Below are 15,465 nucleotides of genomic sequence, written 5' to 3' on the forward strand. Positions count from 1 at the left end.
TTCTTTACTCTATTAGCAGCCAAAGCTTATGCATTTCCTGAGGACTATTATCTTAGATTTTCAAAAGTAATTTTCAAATGACTGTACCCGGTTTTGCATTCAGGAATCGTGATCATTAAAAAAGCTCTACCGTGGCTCATTTCCAAGGTTGATCTCGTCCGCCCACCCCCACCCCTGCTGTACTAACCATTCACTAAGAAATGCATGAAAAAAAAATATCTCAGCAAACTTTTCCTTGGCAAAATGTATTCATTCGTATAGGTGGCAATGAAGTAAACTCTTTGACAAGTCCTATAAAGAGAACAAGTAATTCCCCAGTTCCACCCCAAATGCTACAGTTATTTTCCTCTTCTACTGCTACCCAATTTGACAGGCCTCTGTTCTCCTAGCCTCCCTTAAAGCTTTGAAGACCAGGCTTACCCCAAGTGTAAATTCTGTTCATTACTCTAGTCTGTAAGTTGTGTAATTGCACATTATAAGTTTGACCTGGTGTCAGGTCTTTGTTACTTTTAATATTTTAATGTGGTTAGTTTTATGGCTTATATTTTATATTGTTTTAACTTTTTGATTGAGAGTTGGTAAAAGTTGGATGAGGTTGGATGAGAGTTGGTAAAAGGTTTTGAAAGGTTGTCCCCTAACACCACTGGATGAAAACGCTAGGACTTACCGTCTTAGCAGAGTGAGGAAAATCCTCAGGGATGATTCACACCCTAGCCAGCACTCCTTCACTCTCCTACTATCGAGTAGGAGATATAGAAGCATAGCCAGTCATATGAACAGGCTGGAGAACAGCTTTTATCCGTGAGCTGTCAGACTCTTGAATGCAATATAACATCGTAACTATGTAGTATGATAGATTTGCAGGGCCAGTGCAATATGCAACATGTTCACATTGGTGCAATATAATGTAATGTCATGTTATGCACATATATGTATAGAGGGTGGTGTATTTGTTAGTATGATGTATTGGGTTAGGGATGTTCTTTCTTTCACTGTGAGTTACTGAGATGTATTTGTGTTGCGGGGGTGGCGCACTAAGGGAGGCTCAGCCAATCTTATTCTATACATGTTGTGCATTGACAATAAAGGTTTGAATATAGGCAGTCAGAGCTGGATTTTCCCATTAAAAGGGAGCTGATCCTGTGATGGGAAGAAATTTTAGCCTCTGGTCTCCCTCTACCTGGCCATATTTAAAATTAACATTGGCCTGAAGTTGGGCTATTAGTCCAATCCACGAATGGGAAAGTTTCAATTAGGGCTAAACATAACCTAGTTATAGTAACAGTTACAGTAGCAGAATACAGAGTTGGAAGGAACCTTGAAGGTCCTCTAGTCTAACCCTTGCTCAGGGGACCTTATATCATCTCAGACAAATATAGTGGATTATAGAAAGAACAGATCAGACACACAGCCCTTGCTTATCAATGGAGACCGAGTGGAGCAAGTGGCCAGTTTTAGGTTTCTGGGTGTTATCATAAAAGAGGGCCTGACCTGGGATGCTCACATTGCAGCACTGGACAAAAGGGCCCAGCAGAGATTATACTATCTGAGACTTCTCAGAAAACAACAACTGAATGAAAAACTGCTGGTGACCTTCTACCGCTGCACCATAGAGAGCATTTTAACATACTGCACCTCTGTATGGTTTGCCAATTGCGCAGTGGCAGATAGGAAAGCACTCCAGAGGATTAATGTAATTGCCCAGAAGATCATTGGTTACCCTCTTCCCTATTTGGAAGGGCTTTATAGATCCCACTGCCTTAAGAAAACTTTCTCAAAGATCCATCTCATCCTGGGAACCCTTTTTTTTAACTATTACCATCTGGCAGACGGTACAGAATAATAAAAACAAGGACAAATAGGCTGAAAAACAGCTTCTATCCCAGGGCAGTAGCTGTTTTGAATTCTACTGTATAGTGCAGTGTTGGTGCCGTGTTGGGGGATTCCGGTTCAATGTGTGAAGGGTGAAGGATGTGTGTTTGTGTTTATTTTCATGGTCATAGTCATGATGTGCACTGAAGATGGTATTTGATTTCATTGTACAAGGTGTAATGACAATAAAGTAAACTAAACTAAATTGTCCTATCTCTTCTTAAAAATCTCCAGTGATGAAGCATCCACAACATCTGAAGAAAAGCTGATCCACTGGTTATTTCTTCTCACTGACAGGAACTTTCTCCTTAGTTCTAGGTTGCTTCTCTCTTTAAGAGCTGAAGAAGCTTCTTGGATGAGAAGCCAAATGTCTTCAAAGCAAAAAAACAACAACCCCAGAACGTCCATTTGCCTCTTGAAAAAGCATCTTTGGGACAACCAAGAATTGGATGACGGACTGACAACCAGGACTTCCGTAGACTTCTCCCTTTAATGAGCCTAATCGCAAATCCAAAGCGCTCGGTTAGCGTTATTTAAACAGGAAAGGCGACCTGCAGAAGGTCAGTACAGCTTAATTTACACTGAAGAAGCAAAATGCCGCAGCGACTAAATTCTATGGAGGTCGGCACTGCACGTCACACTCGCACACCGAAACCAAGGCAAACCAAAACGCCACGTGTAACACCGGCAGCGCCGAGCAGCCCGCGCCGCCCTGGCAGCAAACGTTTACTCAGGCAAGAGCGTAGACAGCCGGCTCTGCGGGTGCGTCACGCCATCCGGAGGCCTTCGCTTCACGGGAAGTCGGAAGTCGCCGGGTTTGCTGACGTGTGAAGAGGCACTCCGATGATCCTGGGGAGTGTGGCGGATGAATGGTCGGCATGGAGGTCCTTTACCATCAGACCAACAAGTGGGTGTGCGAGGGGCAAGCCGTGGAAAGCTCTCCGGAGCTGAGAGCAAACGCGGAGATAAGCTGGGAAAAGCGAAGCAGGCTTTGGGGGAGGAAAGGAGCGGGAAGCGGGGAAGAGAAAGGCAAAGGGAGAGGACCGTTTGCCAGGAGGCACCAGCGCCAAGAGCCAGGCTTTTATTAAAAACAAAACAAAACAACTCTCCACGACCTTGCATCCTTCCCCGTAGGAATGGGGGACCCAGGCCCTTCAGGTGTTCTGGATTGCACCACTCGGTATTTGAGTAAATGCAGCAAGGGTTTTGAAGTGCTGCTGCGGGGCAGCAGCACTTCAAAACCCTTGCTGCATTTACTCAAATTTTAGGAAGAACCCTTCTGGATAAGAAGCTCAACAACAGGCAGCTTCCTGAAATCCAGTTTCTGAATTTAAGAGGGATTTCAGTTTGAGTAAATGGTGCCTTGTTTAATTATCCCTGGCTATCCAATAAGCTAGGGGTCTTCAAACTTGACAGCTTTAAGACTTGTGGACTTCAACTCCCAGAATTCCTCTTCCAGTCATGTTGGCTCAGGAATTCTGGGAGTGGAAGTCCACAAGTCTTAAACGTGCCAAGTTTGAAGACCCCTGCATAAGATAACCTTATTGCTCAGTTGGACTTAGTCTAATAATCGAAATAAAACTCACGTTGATGTACAAAAGATGGCTTTGATTAATTTCATGCTGAAACGGTGGACCAGTACAAAATATTAATGGTAATAAAACGCGCTTTGCTTATAGAAAGGAGGCTTTGTTTAATTTCATGTTGTTACAATTAAACACAATATAACCAAACGATTCAGTTCAATAAAAAATTAACCAATAACAGGAGCTACCCTGAAGTGAGAAATAATTCATAAAAATAATACTTGCTCATTGAATTTCTAATGCTTTTGAAATAGAGAAGTCATAAGCTCCCGTTACAGCAAACTGGGTATTTCTGCCCAGAGTGATGAACTGAGAATTTTCACTTGAGGCTCTGGCAAGAGGATCTGAATTCTTATTGAGCAAGACAAGGCATCCATGATTCCTCATTTAAAAACATTAATTTCATGTTTTCTCAGTTATGGTATTCTACAGAGATCTTTGGATGGGGTTTAAAGATTTTGGAAAAAAATATTAATAGGCTAAATAAACTTCATAATTGAGAAAACTATGAAGTAAATTAACACTAAGAAAATTAGTTCTCTTTAATTTTTCATTGGAAGAAATTTGATAATTATAAATATTTCAGGTGAAAAAGGCCTTGCACTTTGTCTCTTCATCTTAATAAAATTCCAATATAGATAATCCACTTCTGCTATTAGGAAACAGAGGTTGAAACAGAGTGAGTTCTTTATCAGTAATAACATGAATTGACCTGAACTTTGGTGTCCCTGGTCCAACTGTATACTTGAACCAAGATTCAAATTTTCCTTGTGTTGTATTTACAATATGCCTTCACATATGACTGTCTTGTGAAACTATGGTCCTAAAGTTTGACAAGATGGATTCTGATTTGAAAGGGAAAGAAATTGTATGAGAGGCATGGAAAGTCTGAAACAATCAGCAGCATATTGATAAGTCAAATGTAGAATGAAGAAGTCTAATGGACCAACTACATGAATTCATCTGAGCTATAATGTGTTATTATCTTTTTTTCTAAATGTAGTCTTTGCCATTTCTCCAATCCAAGGACAAATACTAACTTTAAGTACCAAGTTTTGAGTGCTTACTTCTTACATTACTTAATTTTTGAAAAAGTCTAAACCTTTGCATCTGATTAAAATACTATTCAGTATTTTGGGTTTGTACTGTAGGTTTGGCATACAACCCCGGCTGAGCTTAGTTTTTGTTCACTAACTTGTTCTGGTGTATGTTTAGATTTTTTGTTAGCCAATCCAAATCCTTGCAGAAGTATGTTAGTATGTTTTCTTTTCTTTTGTGGTTTTAAAAGGCTTATTTTACTGAGATATGATTTAATGACATTGTAACTATAAAATAAAATGAGAGTAATATAAAACATCATACACTACATATTATTAAAATTAATAGCATTAAATATTAGTTAAATCCAGTGGTGTGATTCAATTTTTTTTACTACTGGTTCTGTGGGCCTGGCAGGGGAAGGACACTAAAATCTCCAGTCAGAGGCGGTATTTGCTGGTTCTCCAAACTACTCAAAATTTCTGCTACCAGTTCTCCAGAACTGGTCAGAATCTGCTGAATACCACCTCTGGTTAAATCTCTTGCTTCATGACTTGGTAAAGTCAGTTCGGATTTATCTACTGGATCATCCATATCATAGGACACTTGGAAGGTTACTACATCCATCAGAATCAAACACAGCACCCACTATCCAACAACTATTTATAATTATCCACGATCAAATTGATTTTTAACAACCACATAAATAGATTTTTCTCCATGAATATAATAATAATAGATACATAGCACAATTACAGATGATGTCACCTCCTAGATATTCTGAAAAAGTGTTAATTATGAAAAAGCCAACTGTATGGAGTTATATCAGATTCTGATGGGAGGGGTTTTTGCTTGACACTGCATCAGAAAGTGCCTACAGATCTCTCTCTCTCCCCCCCGCCCCCTCCACCTTAGCAGAATTGGAAGAACGCTAGCAGGTTTTCCTGGGACAGCATACTGTCTAGATCAATACTGGTTCAAAGAAATGGTACTTTAAGCACCTTGGATTGAATTCATCAATTAAAATTAATTCTTACTTCAGATAAACTGACAGTAACATATTTCTATGAATATTTTCTTTCAAGTATACATATTTGCATATGTAACATTTCTGCACATTTGAAGAAATTAAACGTTTTTAATTTTTTGGAAGGGAGAATTGAAATATATGTGATATTTAATTTTTAAAACCCATACCAGATAGCATTTACTTCATTGCTCTATAAAATGTGTTGTATATAATAGGATTCACTGGTAGAAATAAATTAATTGAAAACATTGAAACATAGCTTATTCAAGCAATAGAGTTGAAAGTTTCCTTTAAAATTGTTTTAAGTTCTGTTATAAATGGGAGTTAAAAATGCTGACCTTTAAGAAAAGTATGTTTTTTTAACTCTTTGCAAGTTACTTCTAATGTTGAAATAAAAAGAAATATAACTATCAAAGTGAAGAAAGGCATTATTATATTTTAGGTTGTGTTTTTCCCTTTATCAAATAGATACAGACAATTTTGATTGGAAAATAAAGAAAAAAGAATGGGAACTATGGGCCAGAATATACATTCTGGAGTCAGATGTTTAAATCAGTTTCCATTTTTGAACCTAAAGTTTCATTAACAGTTCCTCTTCCTTTCCCACCTCCTCTATTTATTTTTTCATTCTATCCTTTTCATGACTTTCTGAAAAATTAAGTTTCATTAACAGTTCCTCTTCCTTTTCCACCTCCTCTATTTATTTTTTCATTCTATCCTTTTCATGACTTTCTGAAAAATAAAGGTTGCTGTGGTTATTTTTTCATATGTTTAGTGCCGTGTTTCTCATATAATAAGGCCGGGTCTTATTTTTTTTTGAGCCCCGAAAAAATGGCTAGGCCGTCTTTTCGGGGGTGACTTAATTCCCCCCCCTTGCATCTTTGGGCGGGCGGCGACGGCTTGGATGTTGACCTCGGCATTGGTGGGGCACTTCGTATCGGGGTCAACGCAGGCAGCACCATATCCGGGTGTGCAACAAAAGTACTTCCTAACGGCAAGCCCCCCCCCCCATTCCCCCCCATTTCACATGTTTTAATATAGGCCTTAATTTGGGGGGAGGGGCTTAATTTCATTTCATGCCTATAAAACATGCTGGGACTTCCTATTGGGGGAGGTCGTATTGTTGGAGAAACAGGGTATATGTAATGTATTAGAATTGTAAGTCATCTAGTCAACTGGCAGAGATGGGCGGCTATAGAAATTGTATGTATGTATGTATATGTATTATGTATGTATGCATGTATGCATGCATGCATGTATATGAATAAATAAATATTTTTCTAATGCAGACCAAATTTTATATCTAGTTTATGAATGATATTTAAAATGAAATACATGGAAAAATATGCCATCATTTATTCTTTTGCATTTACATGGAGAATAACACCACACTGCTCCCTGTCTTCACATCAGTGGTCTTTTTCTTGCAGATCTGCTCCACACTTTCTCTACCTTCTAATTGCCTTTTCTTTCTCTCCTGATGTGATGCCATCATTTCTGTGCCGTGCATCCATTTCTAGGAGATTTCGTGGAGCAGAGCATTCTTCCCCTCCTTTCTCCACTGGATCTCCAGTGTCCTGTCCCATTTTCTGTGCCTCAGGTGTGAATTGTTCTGTTTCTAAAACAGGTCTTCCAGTTGGCAAGGCTGAGTTCTTCCCATTATTTCACTCCCATTGTTTGTTTTGGAGATGATCCTTAGGAAATGTGCCAGATAATTAATGGAAGCATCGCATCTCCCAGTTTTAAGATAAACTAGAAAGCACAGATCCATCAACACCCTCATTTTATTAGAATGTGAAAGTTTGAGAAACTGCTTGAAGTAGAAAGTCTCCTATGTTTAAATTGATTTAGGTTTTTCTAGTAGCTAAAATAGTTAAATATTGAAGTAAAAAAAAGAGTGAAGTATTGTATTCAAGCAATTAAAGATTGGGTTGAAATTTGCCTTTTAAGAATATTAAATATTTGAAGACAACTCACTATTTTCCTTAAGACTATTTAGACTGGAGTTTATTTGGTTTCTACAAAATATACCTGGAGCGCACAACTTTTGAGGAAGACTGATGTAGTGTTTAGTCATGAGGGGTAGGAAGAGGTAGGAGCATTAGATGGATGTACGGGAACGTAAAAGGTTACTATGTAAAAAACAAAATACTGACTTTATAATTTCTTGCCTTTTTATTTCAATTGCCTGGAATAACCAATGATATTCAGAATACCATGAATTTAAAACAAATCTTAATAAAAATAGAGATGGGGAAAAAACCATCCACATTTTTCTTTTCTTTTCTACAATTCTGTCACCTCAGTTTTGCAAGTAATGTGGTGATAGTTGGTAGATTCTGTAAGGCTACTGTATTTAATCAAGTCTGATGTGAAAAGAATCAATTTGACTTTCTTGGTCATCTGCAGGTGGTCTTAGTCTCTACAGTTGGGGAGACAAATGGTTGCTTATAATCCTGCATTGGGTTTGCATAAAAACTTATTTAAACCCTTATGGAAAAACCTTTAATACTTATGGAAAATAATGTATCAATATTAAGAAGTACATGTAATTTACCAACCTTATAATATTCGTTTACTTGAACACAAAGAAGTCATTTGGAGAATCTCTTTTGCTTTGTACATTAGTGTCTATTCTTGAAAAATTCACTTTTTCTTTTGGAATAGCTAATAGATTTCCTCTTTTCCTGTTTTCTTTTTCACAGGCAGATCCACGAAGTTCAGTCGTACATGGGCCGTCTGGAAACCTCAGACAAGGAGTCTGTTCACTGTGAGTAATTGGTATATAAAAGCAGCTTAACTGTTGGTTTAATCTAATGCCACAAGCATTTTGCCCTCTAATAATATCTGAAACTCTCTTTGTTGAATTCAACAAAGAAAAACAGATCAGAAAAATATGGTATAAGAAATTTACTATTAACTTGTCAGTTTATTTAACATGCCTCAACAGACTTTAAAATCGGTATCAGTTGTGAAGCCATGTTATTTGTATCTCATTTATTATTTACCAGAATCTCATTGGGTTATTCATCCAGTTCCTGATAGCTCCTTTTATCTGACCTATGCAAGTTGAAGTATTCATTTCTATTAAACAGGATGTTTAGTTGGAAAGAAAATATTGTGCATCTTAAAGCAGCAAAAGAACTTCTTTTTATTTGTTTTCCTCTGTAGTGGTAGAAAATGAAATTCAGGCACGTATAGACAGAATTTTTAGCAATCTAGACCGGCTGGAAATCTTCTGTAACAAGGAACCTCCAAACAAGCGGCAAAATGCCAAACTGTGAGTGATTCTTCTTCTTGTTGTTATCTTAACCCATTTTAATTTCCTGATGCACATCAAGGTTTGTGTTATTTTTATGCTGCTATTATTAAAAAAAAAACTCCCAAAACAAATGAAAAGTGAGGAGTAATAAATGCTGTGATTCAGATAGATTTCTTTGGTTCTATAAAGTTTAGCTGCCATTGAGAAGGGCTTTTTGTGGTTATCATTGCCTCCCGCCCCCCCCCCCCGCGACTGGATACTATAGGAATAGTAGGCCCAATAGTAGTAGGAGTCTTGATAGAAAGAGTATTGGAAAAATTTCCCATCTGAGACATGAAAATTTGCTTTTCAACTAAAATATATAATAGCAGCTAAAGAGGTATTTTGTACATCTATATATATGTGGCCAAAAGTATAACACTGTTTGAGCACAGGTTTTCTATAATCATGTGGAATGTTTCACTAAACAATAGCAGGTTGCTTTATAATACTCCTGCAATCTTTCCCCATTAATTATTGTTTTATTTGGGCGGGGGGAGCTTATTATCTATTGCTTCTTTTCAGCCGGGTTGACCAGCTGAAATATGACATTCAGCATCTGCAGACAGGACTGCGAAATTTCCAGCATCGTCGCTATTCACGGGAGCAGCAAGAAAGACAACGTGAGGAGCTTCTGACTCGAACATTTACCACTAATGTAAGTCCTGCCCTTAAAACCAGAGAACTTAGGCTTACATTTGCTTGCTTTCTGATTTCAGCCCTCAGAATTTTACAGCCACATTTTTTTAAAAAATAGCTGTTGTTCGCATAGGTTTTTTTTTTTAACCTAAAAATTAAGTGAGCAATGCACTTGAGAATGCATTGTTAAAGCACAGGATTTCTATAAGTGTGGGGACAGAAGTGGGAAAGAATTTGGGAGGGCAGAAAGTTTGAGTTTCATGGCCATAGCATATGGTTGACTCTGTAGAGGCTTTGGGTTAAGAATGTCGAGGAAAGATAATCAAGATGCTTCCATTTCCTTCCCTCCCCCTGCAGGATTCTGACACCACCATTCCAATTGATGAAACATTACAATTTAATGAATCCCTTCAAAATGCCCACCGTGGCATGGATGATCTTATTGGAAGCGGCACCAGCATCCTAAAGGGACTGAGGGATCAGAGAGTGACATTAAAGGTGGGCATAGGGTAGGACCTTCACCTTTTTTTGTTTATGGTGACATCAGGCATCCACTATATTTTAAATTGGAATATCAGAAATTCATCAGAACAGTTCAAGCCCCCAGTTCAGTCATTTTTTGCTTTGAATTACATGGAATTTAAATCTAGCTTTATTTTTGTTGTAGCTTTGCTCTCAAAGCTGGCTGCAGTACTTGCATCTTTGGGAGGAATTGGGTGTTTTATTGATGTAATAATTCAATTTTTTTGGAAGATGTCCCTAGTTAAAATAAGCACAACTATAGAAATAAAAGATAATTTTAGAAGTCTGCTCCTAGACGAAGCTCTTCTGGCTTTTTTGTGACTTGGACTGTTTCCCATAGCAAGTGCTTTGCATACAAGAGATCATGGTTCTCTGGTTTGCCACTTACAGCTTTCCAGTGATGGTTGACTGGAAAGACTCATGAATCCATAGAGAGAGAGTTGGATTCAGCAACAAACTGGGCTAGATAGGCAAACTGCCTTTTAATCTGTGTGGGAGCTTTAATAAAGTAATGGAGCTACAAAAAAACTCGTATCTGATGGTTGTATCTCCATTCTGAAGTTCTGAAAGTGGATCCTCCATGCCAGTGGTACCTAAGGAGATTGCATGCTTTCTTTTCTTTTTAGTTCTTCCATTCTTCATCTTCCTTGCTTCTTTACCCTTCTTCAGAGGTCCTGTTTATAATCATTACTGATTCTGGTCTCATTTCTCCAGTCACGCCTTGTGTATTTGATCTCCTCTACTTTTTCAGACTGTTTTTGTATTTTCTATGTAATCTATTTTGTTACTGTGTATTCTATCGCTATCAGCATGTTATATCCTTAGTACAAAGCCCTTGCTATTTCTAAATTATGTAAACCCTTTCTCCTCATCTTACCTTCAAATGCCCCATAGCTTCTGCAGTGGTTAAACAAAACAATTAGCGTGCTTAGTAGTTGCTGATGCAAAGAACAGTTCGGAACCTGATGCCTGTTTTTATTCTAACCGTACTTTGTTCTTGAGCTAATACTTAGAAGAGGCTGGATTGGTCAAGGGACGCGGGCCTTGTGGATTTGGCAGTTTCTGATGTTTTGGAAATAGAAATATTTTGGAATGCAACTATTTTCTGAGATCCAAATGACCAATTCCAGAAATCTTTGAAACTGTGACAGATAAATAAAGTGCCTCTATTAAAGAAAAAACCATTGGTTGAATATTTACAAATAGCTGAAAGGTCCCTTTTTCCCAATTTCATAGCAAACATACTCATTTTCTGCACACCTATGCCTTGATGGACAAATAAGCTTCCAACTGGTTCATTATTTAATTACATAGTGCTGTTTTTTAGTTAGATATGTGTATAGCATACAATTCTGGAGAAGTCTGCAACATTCCATTTCTCCGGCTGCCAAACTATCATTGGAAATGCCAGATCTGTGAGATCTGGAAGATGGCAGGACATTCCAGACTTCTCCTGAACATTCTGTATCTGGGACAGTGAGTTTTGCACATTCCAGTTGTGTTACTATTCTGATAGCTGCAGGCATATACTCCTTGCTTTTAGGTGGTTCTTATTAGCTGCTGTCTTATTATCTTGGTATGTTTTCACCTTAAGGACCAGACTTCGATATATTCAGTATATGCCAAGGTATTTACATATCTGTGGTTTGGGCCATTTTTTGCTACCTTATTTATGCACAAAATTGTGAATAGGATTCTATGACTGTGTAAAGTTACACTATAGTTAGGTTGTCCATATAATGTATTTGCTCTTCCTGTAATTGTGGTGGATCTATTTGAGTCAGTCTAGCTGCATAGTTCATGTCCTTGTAGTTGCTGGACTTATTTGGTGTGATTTGCTCAACTAGCAATGGAGAAAATTCTATCAGTGTGCTTTGCACAGAGGAGGGAAGACTATCCATACGGTAAGCATCATAGCCAGTGGAGCAAGTCCCAAGTAATCTCTATGCAGCAGTAGAAACCAGTGGTACATGAGATTGTGAAACAGCCATTTGGATGAAAGACAGCAGAGAGTCATGTGGCTCTAATGGGACAACATCTTTCATCATCATCCAAGCAACTTAGTTCAAAGAATAAAAAGTATAACTGCCACAAGGATGTCACTTTTGGAGTTGGTGAACCGAGGAACAAATATATTGCTGAGACGATCTCCATAGGGGAAAGAATAAGTGCTTGTGAGAGAAAGGTAATAACTATGCGTTCAATATGGGCTCATCTTCCCACCCCATTTCAAGGTCCCGTTATTTATTATTTTGTTATTTGTAGTTTCCTGGAACAGAACTTTGCAAATAACAAGGATGGTCTATATTGCTTTATGGCTGGGCAGACTTACATGGGAAAACGTACATAATAAGGAGCTATTATTAAAAACAGTTTCTTAGTTTGTGATTGCAAACTGTATGCAAGGAAGTTGTGTAGAACAGTCAGGAGTCAGCCTGTGGTGCAAAATCAGCCCCTCTGCAATGAGTAAATCATGATCCACAAGTATATTGCCATTTAAACTGATCTTAATTTGCAAGACAGCTGATAATGCCATTTCAACTGTATACATTTTAAAACACTCTTCTATTGGATTGAGCAATAATATGGGATAATTTTAAAAGCAGAAAGGAAATATTAAATAAAAATAGAAAATACTACTCTTCTTCTCTCCTCTCCCCTCCTATCCTTCCCAAATCATTTTTAAAATTTCAGGTGACTGTAGATGCTTACAGAAGGCATAAGAGTTATAAAGAATTTCTGAAGAGCAAAAGGTTGTTGGTTGGAAATTTAGAGTGGGTGAGAAAAAATGGGTATGTAAAATAAAGTGGTTCACATGTTTGTGTAAACTGTGTATCTTGCTTCTGGAGAGACTGAAGGCTCTGTAGGAAATATCTGAAGAGATATACTTTGATAGTCAAAAACCCTTTCTGACAACTTTTTTTAAACTAATATTATCATTTTTTTTTTCTGTCACTTTTAGGGCACTCACAAGAAAATAATGGATGTTGCCAATATGCTTGGTTTATCTAATACAGTAATGCGTCTCATTGAGAAACGTGCCTTCCAGGATAAGTACTTCATGATTGGTGGCATGCTTGTGACATGCATAATCATGTTCCTCGTAGTGCAGTATCTTACCTGAAAGGCTGAAAAACATACTACCAGACTGGGTTGGACTTTCTTTCTACACCGACTACCAGCATAACTGTGAATTTCCTGGATTGGCCACAGCTGCCATGTGACTCATAAGATGCTCAAGTTGAGCGGCTTATATAGATTTTTGCCATTGGTATGCAGAGATGCTTAGCTACACAACACTCATCATTTTTCAGTCATTTAGTGGACAGTTGCCCATGTGACTCTCAGGCTTAGTTGAAGAGCTGTCTCCTTTTGTTCTCTTAATAATCCTGGTATAAGTTATAAAGCTTCTCAACAAAGTGCCCAATAAATGAAGTGTTACTATTGGATCTATAGATTTCATAGTTCCTCAAGATCTAGATGTCTATGAACACTATAATTACTAGAGAAAATGAAGTGGCTTGGCTTGAAGGACTCGTTGGCTTAACTTATTGCAGGTGTGGGGCGCAGGGAGACTGTCTTGTTCCCGGCAATGATTAAAATAAATAGAAATCCTTTAGTCCATGTGCAATGGTGATGGTTTTTGAAAATTATAGATTCTGTGTCTGTCATTTATCTAGAGTAAACAGACAGTGAAGACTAGCTGAACTACAGTGTAGTAACTTACTTGCAAGTAAACAATTTATGTGTTAGGGACCATGATAATTTAGATACATGTGCTAATGCTCCCTGTAGCAGAATCCTGCTTTTAGTATTGGGAAAGAAATGTGGAACTTCCTGCTTATCCTAAAAGAGAATAACAAACTTCCTTGCAAAATGCATTTACATGTATATTTTTAAAAATTTATACTTAGAATCACTGGGTCACAGTATAGCCATTGTGTTTATCACAAAAGTGTCATCTTTTAATTCCTCCAGCTTTTGTGTATTCAGTTTCTTCTACTTTTCATGAATGCAAAATTTATTACTTATTTCTGCAATTTTATGCTGTACAGTGCCCAAAAATCTCTGAACTTTTTATATAGAGAGATTTAACAAGATGAATTTAGCCACTTTTGAGTCTAAAGTATATAATTCTTAATGGAGTTGGGGCTGGGGGGCGGGGGTGTTGAAATTTTGTGCAGATCTCTTAAAGAACAGAGTTAAGTTGAAAACTTCCAGGCAAATGCATATAAACCTATCTCAGACCTATTGTTCTTTGTTCCAACTGGGCCAGTATTATTGTTCTTTTTGAAAAACCTGATTGTGAGTAGATGAATAGTATAGATACAGCAAATTATGTGGGCTGTTCTATACTGTAAATCTCAAAGATTTCAAAAAAATCCTTACAGTTGACATATCCTGTGTTGTGAATTTTCTGGTTGCAAATGGTGCCTGGCTGTCCGAGTAAGCTGGGCTAAGTAAGGTATATTATCAAAGCTTAACTGTTTATTATCAAAACTTAACTGACTCACAGATGAACACAGTACAGAAGCCTGATGATGGCAGATGAGATTCTGCCGAAACGTTGCTACAACTTTAAAAGCACAACTATAATGACGTGGGAAAACACCCAAACAAAGCTGAATACCATACAAAGCTTAACTGTCTTTCTACATCCCCAAATTCATTAATACAACCAATATGCTGAAATAAACATCCAAGCATCATGTACAAATTGCAATCTGGCCATGTTTCCGATAACAATTTATTTGATTCTTGTTCCATTTTTACTGATAAGGATAATGTTTCAGTAAGTTTAAGCAGATTAAAAATGCTTCCGAACAGATATGGAAAATATTCAACAGTAATTATAGTTTCATTCTGTGTTTTCCCCCCCTTCTGCTGTATTGACCTACTCCTTCAAATTAAAGTTCCTTTTTTCCTTTAAGGAGTCACATGCTTTGCCTTAGATGAGGTAGTTAATTGAAAGATGACTCAATGTTAATTAAGTTTATTGTCGTGCTATATTGTACATTTTTTAAAAGATAGAATATGAAGCAGAGATTTACATGATGAAAGTTTTTTTTTAAGGATGTACTTCTGGGTGGGTGGAATAATATGAGAACAAATTGCATTAGATATTGGAAAGCCCTTGAATCTTAATTTTCAAATTAATGTCTCTTTAGAAACATTCAGTCTGCCTTTCCAAGCCCTTAATAATGGCAGGTATAGTATAAGTCAACAGATTATTATAAACAGCCATAAATGGAGGTAACTGGAATTTTAAACTTTTATCATTAAAATGAATTACCTTGCATAGTTAGTAGAATTATCCATGAATAAATTGGAAAAGCCTCCAAGTGGGTATGCGTATATGGCAGAACATTATATGTACCTTGTGGAATGCCAGCAATAGTATGTTTGCTTGCATATCGCCTAGATCAGTTGTGATTTTGGGGCTGTTATAGTGGCACACAAGAAGCCAGCATATCTCA

At 37.5% G+C, this 15,465-nt stretch overlaps 1 protein-coding gene across 2 annotated transcripts; it reads left to right on the forward strand.

The window, feature by feature from the left end:
• The first annotated feature begins 2,675 nt into the window (after positions 1-2,675).
• GOSR2 (golgi SNAP receptor complex member 2) lies at positions 2,676-14,705 on the forward strand. Of its 2 annotated transcripts, XM_026682766.2 has the most exons (6): positions 2,676-2,779; positions 8,232-8,296; positions 8,698-8,806; positions 9,353-9,485; positions 9,824-9,964; positions 12,951-14,705. In XM_026682766.2, exons 1-6 carry the CDS (start codon positions 2,742-2,744, stop codon positions 13,110-13,112), a joined length of 648 nt encoding a protein of 215 aa, XP_026538551.1. In that variant the 5' UTR covers positions 2,676-2,741; the 3' UTR covers positions 13,113-14,705. The 2 variants fall into 2 exon arrangements, with proteins under 2 accessions (XP_026538551.1, XP_026538552.1); XM_026682767.2 differs by lacking the exon at positions 9,824-9,964.
• Positions 14,706-15,465: the final 760 nt, after the last annotated feature.

The sequence above is a fragment of the Notechis scutatus genome, chromosome Z (genome assembly GCF_049901735.1).
Source record: "Notechis scutatus isolate UNSWTSFEM ecotype Mainland chromosome Z, rNotScu1.2, whole genome shotgun sequence".
Lineage (NCBI taxonomy): Eukaryota > Metazoa > Chordata > Lepidosauria > Squamata > Elapidae > Notechis > Notechis scutatus.